This window comes from Coregonus clupeaformis, chromosome 33 (assembly GCF_020615455.1).
Source record: "Coregonus clupeaformis isolate EN_2021a chromosome 33, ASM2061545v1, whole genome shotgun sequence".
Classification (NCBI taxonomy): Eukaryota; Metazoa; Chordata; class Actinopteri; order Salmoniformes; family Salmonidae; genus Coregonus; species Coregonus clupeaformis.
In genome coordinates, this window is record NC_059224.1 from 16,516,476 (window position 1) to 16,538,613 (window position 22,138).

General features: G+C 43.4%; 1 protein-coding gene across 4 annotated transcripts; it reads left to right on the top strand.

The window, feature by feature from the left end:
* The first annotated feature begins 947 nt into the window (after positions 1-947).
* On the top strand, positions 948-21,804 carry LOC121548901. Of its 4 annotated transcripts, none has more exons than XM_045210168.1 (9): positions 948-973; positions 18,570-18,691; positions 18,902-19,008; positions 19,091-19,157; positions 19,245-19,372; positions 19,524-19,593; positions 19,700-19,927; positions 20,293-20,909; positions 21,108-21,804. In XM_045210168.1, exons 3-8 carry the CDS (start codon positions 19,000-19,002, stop codon positions 20,439-20,441), a joined length of 651 nt encoding a protein of 216 aa, XP_045066103.1. In that variant the 5' UTR covers positions 948-973; positions 18,570-18,691; positions 18,902-18,999; the 3' UTR covers positions 20,442-20,909; positions 21,108-21,804. The 4 variants fall into 4 exon arrangements, with proteins under 4 accessions (XP_045066103.1, XP_045066102.1, XP_045066104.1 ...); XM_045210167.1 differs by lacking the exon at positions 948-973 and adding an exon at positions 17,356-17,595; XM_045210169.1 differs by lacking the exon at positions 948-973 and adding an exon at positions 17,356-17,595 and having other exon boundaries at positions 18,907-19,008.
* The last annotated feature ends 334 nt before the right edge of the window (positions 21,805-22,138 follow it).

The window sequence follows — 22,138 nt, forward strand, 5'->3', positions numbered from 1 at the left end:
AAATATGTATGATCCTATGATGAGCGATTGCTTACTTCCCTTTCACTCTTAAAAATTACTGAAAAAAAAATGTGTATAAAAAGGTATATGTAGTATATGTTTGTTTAGTGAGCATTCATGCTGTCATTTTTTCCTAATGTGAACTATGGTGGAAATGTGCTGTCCTAAATGGACTTGCCCATATATGTTGTAAAGCCTTTTTTTGTACACCTGCTCATCAACTGACAGTGAAGTACACAAAGACACAGACACACACACACACACACACAGACACCTGTAATATTCTTGTTTTCATGTTGTTGCTGATATCCATCAGTGTTGTTCATATTGCTACATTGTGTTGACATGATTGTTGCTTTTAAACGAATGTTAACTTAATGTTTATTGTCTGCATCCTATTGGACTACTGGATGTTAATGTGTAACACGTTTCCCTGTTTATGTGCTTTAGCAATACTGTATGTCAATATGGTCATGCTAGTAAAGCCTCTTTGAATTGAATTTCTTTTCTGATTTGGTTTATTTTACCTAAATGGATACAGGGTAGTGTGTTTTGTTTATAAATCACTCAGAAAGTTTTCTTTCTTAAAACAAAATGTGGAATCAACTGTCCACAGTAGTGGGGCTTCCATAAATAGGAAATGGCACATTGTTGTACCCTTTGTTGTATCCTGGAGTTTTGTTCACATTGAATATGAACCCTGTATTTGTACCCTGTACTTTTTAATTTTTTTTAATTAATTTTTATTTTCATTTTTATGGCACTATCTCTCTTGCATCTGCACTCTTGTACAAAATACGTGTTATAATAAATGTCATATGATTTTAAAGTAAAATAAAGTTTATAATCTTTGAATATCATGTGTTGCCAGTTTTTTTATGTGTGCCCCCCTGATTAAACACTGGCCCTCCTTGGCCCCCTAGTAAAATGTGTCTAGAACCGCCACTGGTTGACGTCGTGACAGTATTATGCGGTAAGTAGACTACGAACGGGTAATCTTAATTTGTGTATATTTTTCTAGTCTGGGCAGCCGATAGTGCAGATCTAGCGCCCATGCACTATCGTCTGTCTAGGCTTGGTATGCATTTTGCGAAGGTGTGTCAGGCAGGGGAACGATCACGCTGAGTAAAGAAAGTGCATGTTGTGGAGGATACTATATAGAGAGAGGGAGGCTCTGACAGTGAGGAACTGGTCTGCATCAGTACAGGTCACTCTCAGGGCCAGAAATGGTTTGTGCAGCTAAAACAGAATAATAAAAGACAATAATGCCCGTTTGACACAGGGGCAACATGTTAAGAGTAGGAGAATGAAAGAGAGAATATCACCAAATACCCCACTACAGGCAAGCAACACACAGCTGAAACTGTACTCAGGAGAGTTAATTTGGTAAATGGGGCGATATCACACAGACAGTGTCATTAAGGGGGTGAAGCACAAGCTACTCTTTGAAGTTGTGGAGTCAGACCAAAACCCACTACTCTCTGGTTCTACTTGTGAGCGCTTAGGAGTCATGACTGTCACAATTCCAGGGGAGCTAAACAAAGTGGAGCAGTGCCCCAAAGAGGCATTGAGCGCATATTCTGACGTTTTCAATGATCCAGTGGAGTCTGTGCCAGGAGATGTCCACTTACAGTCTGGTCTCATAGACTAGACGTAACATAGTAAATTTAAATCCGAGACACTCAAATTAGTATATGTTATGTATGGTATTGTTACATAAGACAGATGGTTACTTAGGGTGGTTTGTCGGGGTGGGTGTGTAAGGTGAACGTCTAGCAACTCAAAGGTTGCGAGTTCGAATCTCATCATGGACAACTTTAGTATTTTAGCTAATTAGCAAGTTTTCAACTACTTACTACTTTTGAGCTACTTTGCAACTCCTTAGCATGTTAGCTAACCTTTCCCCAACTCTAACCATAACCTTAACCCTATAGGTATCCCTTACCCTAACCTTAACCTAACTCCTAAATGTAACCCTAACCTTAACCCTAACCCCTAGCCTAGCTAACCTTAGCTAGCAAGCTAACATTAGCCACTTAGCTAGAATTTGTAACATAGAATTAGTTTTTTGTAAATTCGTAACATATAGTATGTTTAGCAAATTCCTAACATATTGTACATTTAGCAAATTCCTAACATATAATGCAAATTGAAATTCATAACATATCATGAGAAATGGATGATGGACATCCACAAAATAATACATACCATACGAAATGTAACATATCATATTAATACGAAATGCTCTGAGACCAGGTTGCCACTTTGTAATGGCAGTGGTGGAAAAGTACACAATTGTCATACTTGAGTAAAAGTAAAGATACCTTAATAGAAATTGACTCAAGTGAAAGTCATCCAGTAAAATCCTACTTGAGTAAAAGTCTAACAGTATTTGGTTTTAAATATACTTAAGTATCAAAAGTAAATGTAATTGCTAAAATATACTTAAGTATCAAAATTAAAAGTATAAATCAATTCAAATTCCTTATATTAACCAAACCATACAGCACCATGTTCTTATATTTTTAATTTACGGAGAGCCAGGGGCACGCTCCAACACTCAGACATCATTTACAAACGAAGCATGTGTTTAGTGAGTCCGCCAGATCAGAGGCACTAGGGATAACCAGGAATGTTCTCTTGATAACTGTGTGAATTAGACCATTTTCCTGTCCTGCTAAGCATTCAAAATGTAACAAGTACTTTTGGGTGTCAGGGGAAATGTATGGAGTAGAAAGTACCTAATTTTCATTAGGAATGTAGTAAAGTAAAAGTAGTCAAAAATATAAATAGTAAAGTAAAGTACAGATACCCCAAAAACTACTTAAGTAGTACTTTCAAGTTTGATTACTTAAGTACTTTACACCACTGTGTAATGGACTCGAGGTCGCCCCTGTGCAATATGCACCACGGAATGTGCCTGTAGCCTTGAAGGCATGAGTGAAAGCCCAACTACATAAACATGAGCGTTATGGACATGTCACCCCAGTGACTGAGCCGATGCCCTGGCTAAGCAACATGGTCGTGGTTGCCAAGCCATAAAATATCAGATGATGTATGGACCCAAAGCCCCTTTATCAGGCAGTGAAAAGGTCTGACTACCTTATGCCAACATTAGAGGATGTGTTGTAAACTGCCCATGGCACGCGTATTTACACTGGTGGGTGCCAGAGATGCCTATCTCCAGTGTAAACTTGATGAGGACAGCATCCGGATGACTAAATTCTGGACGCCATGGGGAGGATGAGATGGCTGAAACTTCCCTTTGGCGTGTCCATGGCCCCGAGATCTATCAACGTAAGCAACATGAACTGCTGGGGGACCTTCGAGGCATCGAGCCGATCACAGACGATATTCTTGTGTCTGATGCGGGGACTCTGATGATGAGGCGAGCGTCAACACGACAACAACCTGCGCACACTGATGGAGCGGTGCAGGGAGGTGAGGCTCAGGCTCTGTGTGTAAAAGCTGCAGTTCAAGCTGAAAGCAGTTCCGTTTCATGGACACATACTATCCTCTGAGGGACTGAAAATAGACCCAGAGAAGACCTGGGCTGTACTGGACATGCCGACACCCACTGATGCCAAGGCAGTACAGCGTTTCATTGGCTTTGTGACATACCTGGCAAAGTTCCTGCCAAAGCTGTCTGAGTGTCACGATCGTCTACCAAAGATGAGGACCAAGGCGCAGCGTTGCAGGCAAACATACTCTTTAATTAGAGACACGATCAAAACAACAAACGATACGTGACAGTTCACGGTCTAACATAAACAGACTTGAAACAAGATCCCACAAACACAAATGGGAAACAGACAGTTTAAATATGGCTCCCAATCAGAGACAACCAACGACAGCTGACACTCGTTGCCTCTGATTGGGAGCCACTCAGGCCAACATAAAAATACACATACCAGAAAAACTAATGAAATGCACACCCTGGCTCAACATACAAGTGTCCCCAGAGCCAGGGCGTGACAGTACCCCCCCCTAAAGGCGCGGACTCTGACCGCGCCCACCAAACACCACAGGGGAGGGACCGGGTGGGCACTCCGCTTAGGCGGCGGATCCGGCTCCGGGCCTGATCCCCGCTCCAACCCCCCAAAGTACCCCTGGTCCGGTCTGGCCCCGCTGGCCGGAGCTGGACTGCACACTGGTGGAGCGGATTGCTCTAGCTCCGGCGTGAAGCATCTGACCGGTGCCGGACTAGCCACCGGTGGAACAGGCACGGGCCGTGCCGGACTGACGACGCACACCACTGGCTTGGTGTGGGGAGCAGGAGCGGGCCGCGCCAGGCTGACGAAACGCACCACTGACTTGGTGCGGGAAGCAGGAGCGGGCCGGACCGGGCTGACGAAGCGCACCACTGACTTGGTGAGGGGAGCAGGAACGGGCCGTGCCGGGCTGACGAAGCGCACCACTGACTTGGTGCGGGGAGCAGGAACGGGCCGAGCTGGGCTGACGAAACGCACCACTGACTTGGTGCGGGGAGCAGGAATGGGCCGGACCGGGCTGACGACGCGCACCACTGACTTCGTGCGGGGAGCAGGAACGGGCCGTGCCGGGCTGACGAAGCGCACCACTGACTTGGTGCGAGTGGCAGGGACAGGCCGGACCGTACTGGGAACACACACCACTGGCCCTACGTGGGGATCAGGAACAGGCCGGACCGGACTGGCAACACACGCCAGTACCTCTCGCCGTGCCTCTACATCCTCCTTCCCCCTGGTGACCAGTGACTCCCGTAACCTGGCGGCCTCCTGCTGCCCCGTCGTCCACGGCGTTAGCCCCCCCCTAAAAATTGTATGGGCTTCACTCCTACCCGTGGCCAAGGCCTCCATCCCTCTTGCCAGACTCGCACTCATCTCCTCCCAAGTCCATCCTCTCTCCTCGTCACGCTGCTTGATCCAGTCGAGGTGGGATCTTCTGTCACGCTCGTCTACCAAAGATGAGGACCAAGGCGCAGCGTTGCAGGCAAACATACTCTTTAATTAGAGACACGATCAAAACAACAAACGATACGTGACAGTTCACGGTCTAACATAAACAGACTTGAAACAAGATCCCACAAACACAAATGGGAAACAGACAGTTTAAATATGGCTCCCAATCAGAGACAACCAACGACAGCTGACACTCGTTGCCTCTGATTGGGAGCCACTCAGGCCAACATAGAAATACACATACCAGAAAAACAAATGAAATGCACACCCTGGCTCAACATACAAGTGTCCCCAGAGCCAGGGCGTGACACTGAGGTGTGTGAGCCACTTTGCCGGCTCCTGGACAAGGACAGTGTGTGTCACTGGGTGCCTAAACATGACCAAGCTGTACAGGAAATAAAGCTCCTGGTGTCGTTCACACATGTTCTGAGGTACTACGAAGTCTCGAAACCGGTCTCTGTGCAGAGTGGTGCAAGCAATAATGGATTACATGCTGACTGAACCGGCTCCGCATGTGAGTCTGCATTCACCATCATTACATTTACATTTACATCATTTAGCAGACGCTCTTATCCAGAGCGACTTACAAATAGGTGCATTCACCTTATAGCCAGTGGGATAACCACTTAACAATTTTGTTTTTTTATTTTTTTTATATGTATTATTATTATTTTTGTATTTTTGGGGTAAGGGGGGTAGAAGGATTACTTTATCCTATCCCAGGTAATCCTTAAAGAGATGGGGTTTCAAATGTCTCCGGAAGGTGGTGAGTGACTCCGCTGTCCTGGCGTCGTGAGGGAGCTTGTTCCACCATTGGGGTGCCAGAGCAGCGAACAGTTTTGACTGGGCTGAGCGGGAACTATGCTTCCGCAGAGGTAGGGGAGCCAGCAGGCCAGAGATGGATGAACGCAATGCCCTCGTTTGGGTGTAGGGACTGATCAGAGCCTGAAGGTACGGAGGTGCCGTTCCCCTCACAGCTCTGTAGGCAAGCACCATGGTCTTGTAGCAGATGCGAGCTTCAACTGGAAGCCAGTGGAGTGTGTGGAGGAGCGGGGTGACGTGAGAGAACTTGGGAAGGTTGAACACCAGACGGGCTGCGGCATTCTGGATGAGTTGTAGGGGTTTAATGGCACAGGCAGGGATCCCAGCCAACAGCGAGTTGCAGTAATCCAGACGGGAGATGACAAGTGCCTGGATTAGGACCTGTGCCGCTTCCTGTCTAAGGCAGGGTCGTACTCTCCGAATGTTGTAGAGCATGAACCTACAGGATCGGGTCACCGCCTTGATGTTAGCGGAGAACGACAGGGTGTTGTCCAGGGTCACGCCAAGGCTCTTCGCACTCTGGGAGGAGGACACAACGGAGTTGTCAACCGTGATGGCGAGATCATGGAACAGGCAGTCCTTCCCCGGGAGGAAGAGCAGCTCCGTCTTGCCAAGGTTCAGCTTGAGGTGGTGATCCGTCATCCATACTGATATGTCTGCCAGACATGCAGAGATGCGATTCGCCACCTGGTTATCAGAAGGGGGAAAGGAGAAGATTAGTTGTGTGTCGTCAGCGTAGCAATGATAGGAGAGGCCATGTGAGGATATGACAGAGCCAAGTGACTTGGTGTATAGCGAGAATAGGAGAGGGCCTAGAACTGAGCCCTGGGGACACCAGTGGTGAGAGCACGTGGTGCGGAGACAGCTTCTCGCCACGCCACTTGGTAGGAGTGACCGGTCAGGTAGGACGCAATCCAAGAGTGAGCCGCGCCGGAGATGCCCAGCTCGGAGAGGGTGGAGAGGAGGATCTGATGGTTCACAGTATCAAAGGCAGCAGACAGGTCTAGAAGGACAAGAGCAGAGGAGAGCGAGTTAGCTTTAGCAGTGCGGAGAGCCTCCGTGACACAGAGAAGAGCAGTCTCAGTTGAATGACCAGTCTTGAAACCTGACTGGTTTGGATCAAGAAGGTCATTCTGAGAGAGATAGCAAGAGAGTTGGCTAAAGACGGCACGCTCAATAGTTTTGGAGAGAAAAGAGAGAAGGGATACTGGTCTGTAGTTGTTGACATCAGAGGGATCGAGTGTTGCTTTTTGAGAAGGGGTGCAACTCTCGCTCCCTTGAAGACGGAAGGGACATAGCCAGCGGTCAAGGATGAGTTGATCAGCGAGGTGAGGTAAGGGAGAAGGTCACCGGAGATGGTCTGGAGAAGAGAGGAGGGGATAGGGTCAAGTGGGCAGGTTGTTGGGCGATTTTGTCTACCCCTCCCGACGCGTTCAAGACATGCAGGTTAAAATACCAAAAACCAACTGTAAACCAACTATATTCATTTGGGGATAGGTTGAAACACACATTAAACATGGACATTTAGCTAGCTTACCTTTTGCTAGCTTATTTGTCCTGGAAAATGAATATTGGGTTGTTATTTTACCTGAAATGCATGAGGCCCTTTTTTTTTGCTGGATCTTTGTTGAATTTGGACCCTTGTTGAGTCATACAAAATCGGTGAGTCATACATGTGGGTGTATGCTCTGTCAAGTTGCGTCAATTCAAATCTGGTATAGGAACAAAAAGAGGTCAATACACGTCTTCTAAAATAGACTAGTATTTTAATTAATGCAAACACTTGAATGGTAAATATGATGTTCGTATATATACGGGCCCACTGAAAAACCACGCAGGGCAGTCAGAGAACTGAGCTTTTGTTATGTTCTTCTTTAAATACTCTGACAGAGATAGTTCCCGCTCCATGCTGGGCCTGTCAGAGTAGAGGCTGGGTGTGGTTTAAACTTACCCAACCTATCGATGGCGCACAGGCTGGTCCCAGCCCCTTGGCGCTTCACTGTTGCCAGGCATTAGTTGTTATCTTTACAACTTGTCTCGAGTCAGCAACCTCAGACATAGTTTTCTTCTTCATGTTGCAGTACTTTGTCCTTGAGCGGTTTAACAAAGAGGCTGTGTGTGTGAGTCACAAGCCTGTCTCAGCCTACCCCCTAACGGTTCCTCACATTAATCACAGCTTGTTATGTTAAACAATCTATATCAGTACAGCACAAACCTATTATGTTTAATCATTAATGTATTCTTTCTAAGCTAGGCATCACATCTAGTTATAAGAAAATAGAGCCCCACAATCCCCTTTTCACACCCGCTGGGTTATTCTCCTTCTTGTGAAAACTCCTCCTACATCTGTCACACCCGCTGGGTGTGAACCCAAAATAAGAAATTTCAGGGAAATTTAGGATTCCCTCTTTTGACACCCACTAGGGTGTCACTCATTAAAATACAATACAAACAAAAAGAATCACACTTTTATAGGCAATAATGATAATAAAAAGGCCTTCAGTCCTTCCATCTACACCTAACTTGTACTAGGTTGGCTACCAGCCACCCAGGAACTTCAAACCTTCACATAAGGAAAGACAAACATTCACAATAGTTAAAATGGATTTATAAAACATAAAAACATAAACAGGGAGTTTTGATTCCCCCCTTTAGACACCCACTAGGGTGTCACTCCACCACCTCACCAATAGCAAACCAAGGGTCATCCTTTGTCAACCCCAGTTTCTTCCGAAAGCTAGACTCAGTGTCTGCATCCCCTTCTTGAGCCCCTAGGAGGGGCATCATACCAGCCGTATGCACGACATCTGTAACAGACTTTCTCAAACAAGGAATTACACAGGCAGCACAGCACATTAATTTTAGAAACACAACTACTAGGGTCAGAAATACTGTAACCACCATAACAGAGTACTTACCAAACCAATCATTCAACCAGGAGAACAGTCCGTTTCCCTCCATTCCAGCCATGCTCTTCATTTCAGCTGATAGTTTATCTATACCAACTAGGGCTTTAGAGATACTCCCGTCAGGACTGGTGTTGTTAGGGATAAACGAACAAAATGGCTTACCATTCTATAGACACCACCCCTTTCTGCCTGATCTAGAGCCAACCTCTTTTTACTAAGTCATAAGAGTGAGATGGCGGATAATTGTTCAAAGATCCCTTCTCTTGCATCCCTAGTCCAGCCAATAAATCGTTGTTGGTCGTAATAGATATCATTAATCCAATCCACAATTTCGCTTGTCACCCACCAAAAGAACGTGGTAGTAAACCCCTTCCCCTAATTGTTTCATAGCTCAGTATCCATCCGATACCCCCTTGGTATCCCAATCGCATCCATCTAAATAGGGCTATTCTCCTTCTTGTGAAAACTCCTCCTACATCTGTTTAATCCTTGGTTCCTGGTGACTAATTCTAACTAGCTGAACCAGTAGAACCAGGGCGCACGTATCTAGCCACCCCTTTTGGAATTCTCTGCCTTACACTGCCTTTACTGGCACACGCCCACCACACATCGGTTACAGGGGCTGTAAGGTTTAGAATTCTCTCCTGTGCTTCCGAACTTAAATCTCCAATTGATAATTGGTGATGTCTTTGTTTCTCTTTACCCCCCATCTGGATGTTCAGTCCCGCCCGGTCTCATATCCCCATCCCCAAGTGTATTTAAACACTTGAGTCTAGGAACAATCCGCTGTGGGGGCCGAACACGAATATAATGGGATTTTATAATCCCCAAGCTGCTTATTGACATGTACCCCACCCGTTGGCTACGTCCCTAACCCTTATTTTGAATCTGACAGTCTGCCCTTCTCTGACTCCCATTTTGTAGGCCACTCGTCCTTGACGGTCAGTATGTTGGGTCGCTTCTCTTCTCTCTTTTTACTTCTTAACAATGGTAAGGGCATAGCACAATTGGTGGTGGATCTTGACATATCAAGACCATTACCGAGACTATGATGCAACTCAAGTTATCCATATTCCCCAAAACCGCCAACCCTCACCTGTCCTCAGTCTTTCTTCTTGGTACTACCCCATACTCACACCCTGAGAACACACTACAGTGATGATAGGTCGGGGTAGGAGATCTTCGTTAACAGAGGTGATCCCCAGACCCTATTGGTACAGTTCTTCTCTCTAACTCTGCGTGTGTTCAGTGGTGCTTGCATGTGTTCTTACCTTTTTGCAGTGGGTAACGTGGACCCAGGTTGCTCTTTCTGCTATTCTAATGGCAAAGGCAGTAACCAATATAACCTGATAGGGCCCTTCCCAACAGGCCTGCTTCCAGTTTTTCTTCTTTAGGGACTGGATGCTCACCAGTCACCTGGTTAGATAGAGTGGGTCACCTTCTCCTTTAGTTCACCTGTGGGGCACAAAACCGCTGACATACGGGTGTGGTTAATAAACTATCTTCACACATGTTCAGCTCTCAATTTCTATTTCTGACTGCATTCTTTTTTCTATTTTTTTTGTATTTTGTGTCCTCCTTCGTATATATTTATTATTTAATCCTACCATCTCCTACCATCCCCCCTTTGACACATGTTTTGCCCATGTGTCAATATTACCACCTACCTAAACAATCACTTAGGTAATATTGGTAATTTATCATCCAATTGCCATCAGTAATCTAAAGATGGTAGTACACACAAAACATGATACAGATATCCCCAGTCCTAACCCATCAATAATTGTTTGTATCAATCTAATTCCTCATAACTAATCCATAAAACCACTCAAAATTCCTCGAGTATACAATGATTATTTAATTGATTACCCTAAATCTGCTACATGTGATCTCATCTCAAATGATCCCCTTCTATTGTTCCTGTCCCCCTGTAAATGTCATATTTCATTTTTTTAGCCAATACAATCACGGTTACATCAAATGTTCCCTCCTTTGGCCATTTAGTTACTATCTTTCTGGTCCTTTTTCTCATTTGTTAGAGATATTACCAATATCTTCACTATTTTCTGGGAACCTTCTCTTCATGATTGCTACTGGTGATCCTGCCATCTCTACTTCTGGTGTGGTCTAATGTCTATATTAGGGTGTAAGGTAAATTATTCCTGTTGTCTTTTTCAGCTAAACGTTTTATATCCCTCTGTTAATGGTATTTTCTCCCTAATATATCTTCATACTCTGCTTCTTTCCCTAAATTAGATTGAATCCCTTGCCTTTCCTCTACTATCCTTCTATCATTACTGGATCAATGATAATAACTGTAATAACTATTAATAATAATTGTAATAACTATTTCACATTAAATTGTGCCTTTTTCTGATAATGTTAAAATTGTAGCCTATTGCATTACTTTAGTTTAAAATATAAGTTTGTTTATTTAACAAATCTAGAACCCACTATAGGTTGGTGCTATTCCCTCAGCATAATAGCTAAAGCTACTTGCATCCCCTGGTCCCGTAATGAAAATAAATTATCGTTTTTAGAATTCACCAACTATTTGCATACACCACTGGTGTTAAGCAACCTATCGAATAAAGTAATAACAATTCGAATGTATCAAAGCACTGCCTTCCAGTCAAGTATTTAGACCTCTACTTGAAATCTTACAGCTCAATCTAACTCGCTGGACTGTCTCAATTATTTTTTTCTCCCGCTAACCAGAGCCATAAATTATTCTCCATTGTCCTCAACTCAATTTTCACAGCTCTATCGCCATTTCAGTTCGCTATTCAATTTCTTTAACTGTTCTCTCTGATTAGGCCCTAATTAATAAAACAAATACTTGCTATCGTTGATAAGCATACATTTAATGATATTCCTATCATTTGAACTATCTCTCACCCCTCCCCTTGCTCCTTCCTACACAACGGGGGAGGCGCGGGGACCTTGTAACATATTTTCATAGCCCTTTCTAGAATACTTCTACTTAAGCTATCTAATTCAACCTTTCACATTTCTCAATCCACGTAATAATCTAGGTCTATAGCCCCAATGCGAAAGCTTTACCCACTGTCCCTACCTGGGTTCAAACCAGGGACCCTCTACATACATTGCCAGTCACCCCACACATTCCGCGATCCTTTCAAAGTAAATATTTCCAGTTCATAGAGCAAGTGACGTCACCAAATGAAAACCGCACTAGCTCTCACCTCATTCAGCAACACAAAAACTCTCTCCCTTCACCCATTCCCTATTGAATAAGTGAGTCTTTCTATTTAACCCCAACCATGCTACAAATCTTCCATTCAACATCAACAAACCAAATACTCAGTAGTATCCGGTCACCACCCATACCAGCCGCCGAATTCACTCATACACACAGACCCCACCCCATGCCACCGAAATGCCCAACAAAACATAATAGTTCAATGGAACCCCTATTGGCTCTCCACTATTTATACATTACTTCCATAACCACACCAGTCATGGTCCGATCACCCATCAAACCCCATCACATGATCAAACAACGGCACAACCTTAAACTCATATGGGGCGGCAGGTAGCCCAGTAACCAAGAGCACCATGCCAGCAACCGAGAGGTCGCCGGTTCCAATCCCCGAGCCGACCAGGCGAAAAATCTGCCGATGTGCCCCGAGCAAGGCACCCAACCCCAATTGCTCCTGCAAGTCGCTCTGGACAAGAGCGTCTGCTAAATGACCAAAAATGCTAATGTAAATATTCTCTACTTTCTCACCCATGATGTACGTCTCGTTCGGGTGAGCAAGTTCATACGTTATACATCTAAGGTTGCTGGGGCCTCTTTCATTCCCCGCCAATAGATTAGGTAAGGCTATCAGTGGGTACTGGCCCCCTCCTACACTCTCTCTCTCTCTCTCTCTCTCTCTCACTGCTTCTTTAAATTTACCCCTACGCGGGTTCTCCCTCCTGTTTCCACTCCGAACAGGTTTTGTCCGTTTTTCGTTTTAACGTAATATTAGTCCGTTATTTAAAGTACGTTAGTCTATTTATTTAAATCAAATTATTCCCACCTAGTTAGTTAAAGTCGGTGCATATTTATATTTCAACGATAAACCAAATTATTTCAGTCTAATTATTTAACCAGTATTTTGCAGGGTCAAACATCAAACGTTAAATTAAATAATAAACCAAATTGCTTCAACTTAATTATTTAAAACTAGTATTATGCTATGTCAAACATCAAACGTTAAATCAAATAATAAACCAAATTGCTTCAACATAATTATTTAAAACCAGTATTATGCTATGGCAAACATCAAACGTTACAGTTCAGTTATATCAGTTCAAACGTTTCAGTTTAGTCATACTAGTTATTCATTATTCTACCTTTATGTTCCCAATTGTTATTAACGGGTTATACGGTTTAAGCAGCTACAGACTTCTTTAACTCCTAATTAGTTTTCTATCAAGGTATACAGGTTTATTAATTTTAATAACCCACATTCACTCTTTTATTACACTGGGATCATTCGCACTCTCTATTCATACAACACCCTATACTTTAAAGTGTCCCTCTGATCCTAGCCGTACCTAGCCCTCTGGTACGTGTCAGTAGTGCAACACTATCTAAAATTGTAAGTGTCCCTCTGATCCTAGCCGTATCTAGCCCTCTGGTACGTGTCAGTAGTGCAACACTTTTAAGCCAATAATTCCCTATACCCCCAGTTCCCACCCCTGGTGGTCTAGCCTGGGGACTTCAGTATTTTCCCCGATCCTAGCCGTACCTAGCCCTCTGGTACGTGTCAGTGGAACAATACTCTTTAATACCATGGTTTAACACTCACATTTACCACAGGTTTGCATGTCACAATATGGTGCTTATCTACTCATCAATAATTCGTATAATAATTCATAATTTAGTTCACTTACATCAAACAGGTGTTTCACAAAATTAATTTGGATAAAGCCAATGTGCAGAACTTTAGTTATATAACAATAGGTGTCTGCTTACCTGTTTTTAGTTGTCCGGACTCTTTGTGAAACACACCGTCCAACGACAGCGATGTCCAATCGGCCGGACAATACCCAGCGAAGTCCCTCTACCAGATCACGTCGGGCGGTCACCAATTGTCAAGTTGCTTCAATTCAAATCTGGTATAGGTACAAAAAGAGGTCAATACACGTCTTCTAAAATAGACTAGTATTTTAATTAATGCAAACACTTGAATGGTAAATATGATGTTCGTATATACGGGCCCACTGAAAAACCATGCAGGGCAGTCAGAGAACTGAGCTTTGTTATAAGTTCTTCTTTAAATACTCTGACAGAGATAGTTCCCTTTCCCTGCTGGGCCTGTCAGAGTAGAGGCTGGGTGTGGTTTAAACTAACCCAACCTATCGATGGCGCACAGGCTGGTCCCAGTCCCTTGGCGCTTCACTGTTGCCAGGCATTAGTTGTTATCTTTACAACTTGTCTCGAGTCAGCAACCTCAGACATAGTTTTCTTCTTCATGTTGCAGTACTTTGTCCTTGAGCGGTTTAACAAAGAGGCTGTGTGTGTGAGTCACAAGCCTATCTCAGCCTACCCCCTAACGGTTCCTCACATTAATCACAGCTTGTTATGTTAAACAATCTATATCAGTACAGCACAAACCTATTATGTTTAATCATTAATGTATTCTTTCTAAGCTAGGCATCACATCTAGTTATAAGAAAATAGAGCCCCACAGCTCCTAAAAACAAATGAGGAGATGGGAGAGGTGGGACTTGCAGCGCGTCAAGTGTCTAAAATAGAACCTGGAAACGCAGATGCACATTTGTATTTTTTTTATTTATTTCACCTTTATTTAACCAGGTAAGCCAGTTGAGAACAAGTTCTCATTTACAACTGCGACCTGGCCAAGATAAAGTAAAGCAGTGCGATAAAAACAACAAGACAGAGTTACATATGGGGTAAAAAAAAACATAAAGTCAAAAAATACAACAGAAAATATACATTGTGTGCCAATGTAGCTAGTTATGGAGGTAAGGCAATAAATAGGCTATAGTGCAAAATAATTACAATTAGTATTAACACTGGAATGCTAGATGTGCAAGAGATTATGTGCAAATAGAGATACTGGGGTGCAAAAGAGAGCAAAATAAATAACAATATAGGGATGAGTTAGTTGGGTGGGCTAATTTCAGATGGGCTGTGTACAGGTGCAGTGATCGGTAAGGTGCTCTGACAACTGATGCTTAAAGTTAGTGAGGGAGATAAGAGTCTCCAGCTTCAGAGATTTTGCAATTCGTTCCAGTCATTGGCAGCAGAGAACTGGAAGGAATGGCGGCCAAAGGAGGTGTTGGCTTTGGGAATGACCAGTGAGATATACCTGCTGGAGCGCAGACTACGGGTGGGTGCTGCTATGGTGACCAATGAGCTAAGATAAGGCGGGGATTTGCCTAGCAGTGATTTATAGATGGCCTGGAGCCAGTGGGTTTGACGACGAACATGTAGTGAGGACCAACCAACAAGAGCGTACAGGTCACTGTGGTGGGTAGTGTATGGGGCTTTGGAGACAAAACGGATGGCACTGTGATAGACTACATCCAATTTGCTGAGTAGAGTGTTGGAGGCTATTTTGTAAATGACATCGCCGAAGTCAAGGATCGGTAGGATAGTCAGTTTTACGAGGGCATGTTTGGCAGCATGAGTGAAGGAGGCTTTGTTGCGAAATAGGTAGCCGATTCTAGATTTAACTTTGGATTGGAGATTCTTAATGTGAGTCTGGAGGAGAGTTTACAGTCTAACCAGACACCTAGGTATTTGTAGTTGTCCACATACTCTAGGTCAGACCACGTCGAGAGTGGTGATTCTAGTCGAGTGGGCGGGTGCCAGCAGCGTTCGATTGAAGAGCATGCATTTAGTTTTATTAGTGTTTAAGAGCAGTTGGAGGCTACTGAAGGAGTGTTGTATGTCATTGAAGCTCGTTTGGAGGTTTGTTAACACAGTGTCCAATGAAGGGCCAGATGTATACAAAATGGTGTCGTCTGCGTAGAGGTGGATCTGAGAGTCACCAGCAGCAAGAGCGACATCATTGATATACACGGAGAAAAGAGTCGGCCCAAGAATTGAACCCTGTGGCACCACCATGAGCACTTTGGATGAAATGACTGACTGACATGTATATGTACATTTATTTTGCACTGCTCGGTGGTGTGGTCAGCATGTTAGGGCAGTGGTTCTCAATCCTGGTCCAGGGGTGCATATTTTTGTTTTTGCCTTAGCACTACACACCTGATTCAAATCATCAACTCATCATCAGGCTTTGATTATTTGAATCAGGTGTGTAGTGCTAAGGCAAAGCCAAAAATGTGCACCCCTTTGGGTCTCCAGGACCAGGATTGAGAACCACTGTGTTAGGGTGCTGCTTAATGCAACAGGGACAGCCGTGGTGTTTGCCTCGCAGCATCAACGCCAACGGAGCAAAACTCAACTCTAATAGAAAAGGAATGTTTTAGTATTGTATTTGCTTGCCAGAGATTTCATCATTATCTATATGGCAGAGAGTTAATAACAGCTGAGACAGACCATAAGCCGTTGATCTTCAAGAAGCTGTTCCTCTGTGCAGTTGACATTAGCCTTCTACATCTAGCTACTGTACATATTGAACTTCCATCCTCTCAGGCCAGGGGCACAACATTGTATGAATTATTGGTTGATCAGAATCGCCGTTATAATCATTGGCCAGTACGGAGAATTAAGTAAACCAAGTCCCTATCTCTATCTCCATCCATGGCTAATTTAGCAAAGGGACCATTTTAGCTAGCTAGCTAGCTAGCTAGCCACCGAAGAACAACAACACAACAAGCTACAACAATTCAAGTTGTTTCTGTTAATGATGTATGCTCTCAAAGTGATTTGATAGGAGAGACGCCAAATCCAAGCTGGCTTCCCTTGACACTTTTTTTTTTTCTCGCCAGGACCATTCACAGTTGAGCCGCTCAGTTTAGCTCAACACTGATTGTTAAGGGAGTCCAAATGCTCGCTGGCTTCTCTTGCATTCAATGCTACAGGCAGCAACAATGTCATACTCATTTGGACCAGACAGTATCAGACAGATGGCCTACACGAAGAGAGACAGAGGGTGCTGTTTCGCTCGCTCGGATGCTTTTTCCTGTGAGATACATTCAGCCTCTTGACAATTGAAGGTAAATTACAAAGATAAATTATTTTATACATATATTCATATTTTTGTAAAGAAAATTGGGAAAGCCTGGCTTCCCTTGGCGTCCACAAATGCACGGCACTGTGAATTAACAGGTTATAAAGAAACAACGCAATTATCACAAAACATAGGTTGTATGATGGCTTTTTTTCTTGCCTACCCAGTGATTTTACCCACGACCGCTACTGGTGACACCCATAACCTAAGAGGGCTTCAGCAGGTTGGGTGCCACCAGTAATGACTTGAGTCTGCGCAACATCAGACTCTGTGCAGGGCTACTGTCCATCCCCTCTGTGGGCGTGTTTCACCACTGCAGTATAGCTGACCATATGTCCATACCGTCTAGCTTGGCCCTCTTGCATGAGCCTTTCACTCTCTTGACAGCTGACTCTGCCATCCCATTGGCTCGTGGATGGTGAGGGAGGAGGTGACGAGTGAATCCACACTCTGCAATTATTATAAATCTGTCTTAATCATAGCACCCCCATTCTCCATGATTACACAGTCTGTTTGTCCATGACTGGCAAACTGGACTTTGCATCGTTTGCAGCTGCATTAACATACCTTGGAAACGCTTAGGGAGCTAACATTGCCCATTAATGGAAGTTAGGCTAGCGAGCAAGCATTGTAGCCAGGTAGCCTAGGACAACAAAAAATTAAAGCGTGTGCTGTCTGACAGGGTGATAGACCATTTTGTCAACATGAAAGAGAGGATAGCATTGGTGTTTCTCTACAAGTAGGGTGAGTCAACATGTTTTTCTACTTGCACGATGCACGCACACACACGCGCACTCAGAAATGAACCCAGAACCATGGACAGCCACATCATATTTAGCTTATGTTGATTGGACTAAATTGTTTTCGGTATCTTTTAGTTGTCACTGTATTAGACGAAGCAGAGGTGATTTGATGATGTTAAAATGTTTTAGTTGAAATGGTGCTGGAATAGTGGAGGCAGCTCCTGTTTTCTTTGCGACTTGCGGTACCTCTCTATGGTTCTAAATCAATAGTTGTTTAGTGGTCCGAAAATGTCGGAAACATTAACTGCTTAACCATGCTGTAGGTCTGTTATATGCAATGGACTTCACCAGACAGAGGTTGCTGTCCGGTTTTGTGTTAAAACAAAGGTGTGGTTGAAATGTATTCTGCCACTGTGTCTTCTAATTGTCTCGGCCTTTAGGACTATATATCACGGTCGCAAGGCATATGAATTAACAGCAAACAATGCAAATATTATAACACATACAGTGTAGGTTGTAATATAGCTTTGGCTTCCCCAGTGATTTTACGCACGCACCGCTACTGTTAATTCATATGCCTTGCGACCATGATACCTGCTGTGTATCTGCGTAATGGCTGTCTGTCATGACCAACCAAAAGCGATAAGCTATGGACTTTGAGGGGGAAGCCCATTTTATACTGTTGGGGTATCAAGCTTGATTGCAGCTTGAATAGAGGATGCTTTATGTACACACCGGTACACAGGGGACACGAGTGTATTACCGGGAATGCACATCAAGCCTAGACGATAGTGCACATCTATTGCCCCTGCACTATCGGCTGTCTAGGATAATATATCTTGCCTCAGCCACAATCGATGTAATTATGTATTTCAGTAACAGGCAATCCTGTGTGTGTCTCTGCAGCGTCAGTGAAATACAGCCATTAAAGAGTGTAATGATGCTGCAAATGTTCAATCTGCCTCTCTTTCCTAGATTTGTATTCCTCACGAGAATTTGCAGTATTTGACGTCCCACTCATCCAACACTCTAAACAGTGACTGTTTCTCCGTGGGTCTTACCTAGGCAGCGTAATAAAGGTCCATAAACAGCAGCAGGTGAGTTTATATTTGTAATTTTTTGCATCCACTCATGGCCTAATGACTCTTCCCTTGCCCCAATCAGTGAATTCGTAATTTGATGGCCCAGGCTTATTGAATTGTGCAGAACGTTGATAAATGTACCTTTTACAGCAAGGAACAGTAAGGAAAATGTATTCTCTGGGCACAATGTATTTTCTATCTGAAAGTGTTGTGACGTTGTATCAGAATAGGCCTACCGTCCTGAACCTGTTATCGTTTCAAGATCAGAGCAGAGGACATCAAATCCTGTTTCCCTACAGCAGCATCAGTGTGACAATACAAGTATGAGTCAGGTAACTACAATGCAATCATACAGTTAGCAGCTGTGTAAGCCTGTGAACAATAATAAATAGCCTATCATACTCTTCCTCCTAGGCAAGGACAATGAGTTTGGAAGAGCAAATCAGGAGCTTCTCACCAGATGCAGCATCTGCCCTTGCAAGTAAGTTATCATATCTCACTGAGCTTTATGCATTGTATCGTCAGTCGTCGTCAACTGTGTTCCTAATTACATCATATTTGTTTTCAGGAGCTGGAATTAAAGAGGACATTGATATTCAAGAGTTAACAAGAGATGATCTGAACGAACTTCTGCCAGGCCTCAAGCATTTCAAACTTAGAAAGAGGATCAGTGAACTTCTAACCAAATCTAAACAGGTTGGTATAGCCCCCAAAAGCTTCTATGGCTACTGTACCACTTTGTGGGATCATTCAGTGTAGTTAATAGAATGAAGGTTTTTGATTCAATGTGCAATTCCATTGTATGTACTAATCCCCCCATGTTTTCTCAACCTTTTTTGTTTCTTAGGACACAGCTAAACCTATCGATTTAATTCTTAACGAGGTTAGGGACTTCATTTCAGCTGGTGTCATGAAGAGTAAGTCCCTTTTCAAGGACTTTCAGCATAGCTGTCACCCAATACATTTGTGGTGTCTCTTTGGTTGTAATTGTAATGTTATGCACTGGTCACTTTCTGCTTACAGATGCACTTGTTCCTGGGGGAGTGTTACATGGCTACGTCCCTATTCTTAGAGATTTGGAGAAGCAGCTTGACAAAGCCCTGCACTTTATTCAGGCACATGTTGTACTACTTGAGAGCTACAATAAAGAAGAGCCCATGGAGGCTGAGGGCAATGCTGTGTCCCCATCAGTTGACTCTGCTACAGCAGGAAACCAGCTCATCCTTCATGAATCACAATACATAGATAATGGTATAAAAATTGTAAACACGTAGATTTCATGAATAGTATAATTTTGTTGAGAAGTTAAACATTCAAGACATTCACTATTGGGACGTTAATGGCGCTCGAACACAGTCTTGTCTTAGTTTGGAATTACTCAGTTAACAGCCCCAATCTTCAATATTTTTCAGTACATAAAAATCTGTTAAAGGCGCTTCAGAACGACCAGGTAACTCAAAATCTTAAACACAGCACGTTATCAAAACGTAAGAATTCTATAGATGTTTTTAAACCCTTTTACAGCTGGCAAAGCCAACCACAATGACTTGCACAGACTCACAAGAATGTGCTGCAAAAACATTGGATTTTCATTCATAATACTTTGTTGTCCTCAGCCTTAGGCGCTGTAGAGACCCACCCCAAACGACCAAGAACAGATGTGGATGACAAAGGTCGAGGCCCAAGAAGAAAAGGAAGGAAAAGAACCTGGAAGTTGGTGGAAGTTCTCCAATCCTTTAATTGCATCTGTATTAGGAAGAAATGAAACAAAACATTTGCCGGGTGAGATTCTTGGGATATGCTTTGTACTAATCGAAAATCATTTGTTCATGCATTTCCTGTCAGTCCACCGTTCATATCAATCTAATTAGCATAAATCTCTCCTCCCCTCTCCGCTGTGATAGCTGATGTGAATGAGCTTTCTAGCCTGAAATGACTGCAATGGAAAATGACTGCAATGGAAATCCACCACTTTTCTTTTGTATGCAACATCTTGGGGATATACTGTATGTAGTGTTGTAATTTAATTATGTTTCGTTTCAAGTAGTTCAAGTCCATTCGCAAGTGTGTGGAAAAACCCTAAACACTCATCTTGCACTCATGAAACAAGTGGATAATCTGGGACTTAAGCGAGAGGAGACCAGTGCAGAGGACTGCCAAGTCATGATGGTCTTCTGTCCTGTTACATCTCGTGTGGGAACTGACATTGAGGCTGCCATGAGCCAAGTTCCAGGTAGGAAAGCCTTTTGAGATTACACCAAGAAAGTTAAAGTATTCCAGACCGAATACAATTGTCAATACTACTTCTATCATGGGATTTAATTTTTACTCAACAGGATGTATTGGTCCATGTTGTAGAATGACCTTTTGTCTCTAATGATTTTTGGTGGAAGTACTTTTCTAAAGATTGCATCGTTTTGTCTCTCAACAGGTAACAGAGATGCCATTCTAGTGGTGATGCACCATACTTATGATAAAAACTTTGTCACAAGCCGGAGATCTGCATCTCACTACAATAACATAGTGGAGGAAGTGAATGTTCTCTTCCTTGACTCTGTGGGACTTCTGCATTGTAAAACAAATGATGAAGCAGTGACTCTCATACATAAGGCCTTACAGAAATACAACAGCAGTACTTACAGACATTAAGTGCCCCATTGTGGCAACACAAAGAGTCTGAAGTCTGAAAAAAAGATTACAACGCTGCCAACATTACTTAAAAACAAAAATTATACGACTTCCAACCAGGGCGTTGGTGACTCATTCTAGTTTAGAATAAAGCATATCACAATCTATGTAGTGAACCAAATGAAAGATTATCTTGCTACTCAATAAGGACAAAATTAGACTTCTCCCTGTAGAACCTCTGGTGTGAGTGAATCTTTGAAGATGGGATGCCTCATATGTATTTGTGAATTTCAGCTTGATCTACTTTTAGTATTAGAAGCACTTATTGTTTGAGGTGTTACCTACTTTGTGACATTATGCCTCAATCAGATTGAAAAGTTGTACCTACAGTATAGTTGGACCTACAGTATAGTTGGACCTACAGCATAGTTCAGGGGTGTCAAACGTCCGTATGTTTGGTGTGTTCAGAGCATGTTGCAGTGCTGAAAGAATATAACCTTCGTCGCCACTATGTGAGTCTTCATGCCGACAAATATGACAACTTTCAAGGACAGCGGAGATGAGAGAAGGTGAATGAACTGTTGGCGGGTCTGAAGAAACAGCAGTCTGTGTTTACTCACAGCCGAGACATCAGTGACGCCGCAGTGAAAGCTAGCTACCTCATTGCTAATGAAATCGCAGTGGCTTCAAAACCATTTAGTGAGGGTGAATTTGTAAAAACATGCATGATGAAGGCAGCGGAGATTGTGTGCCCTGAAAAGCGGCAGGCTTTTGCAAATATCAGCCTGACAAGAAACACAGTTGCAGACAGGATTTCCGATCTTTCAGTGGATT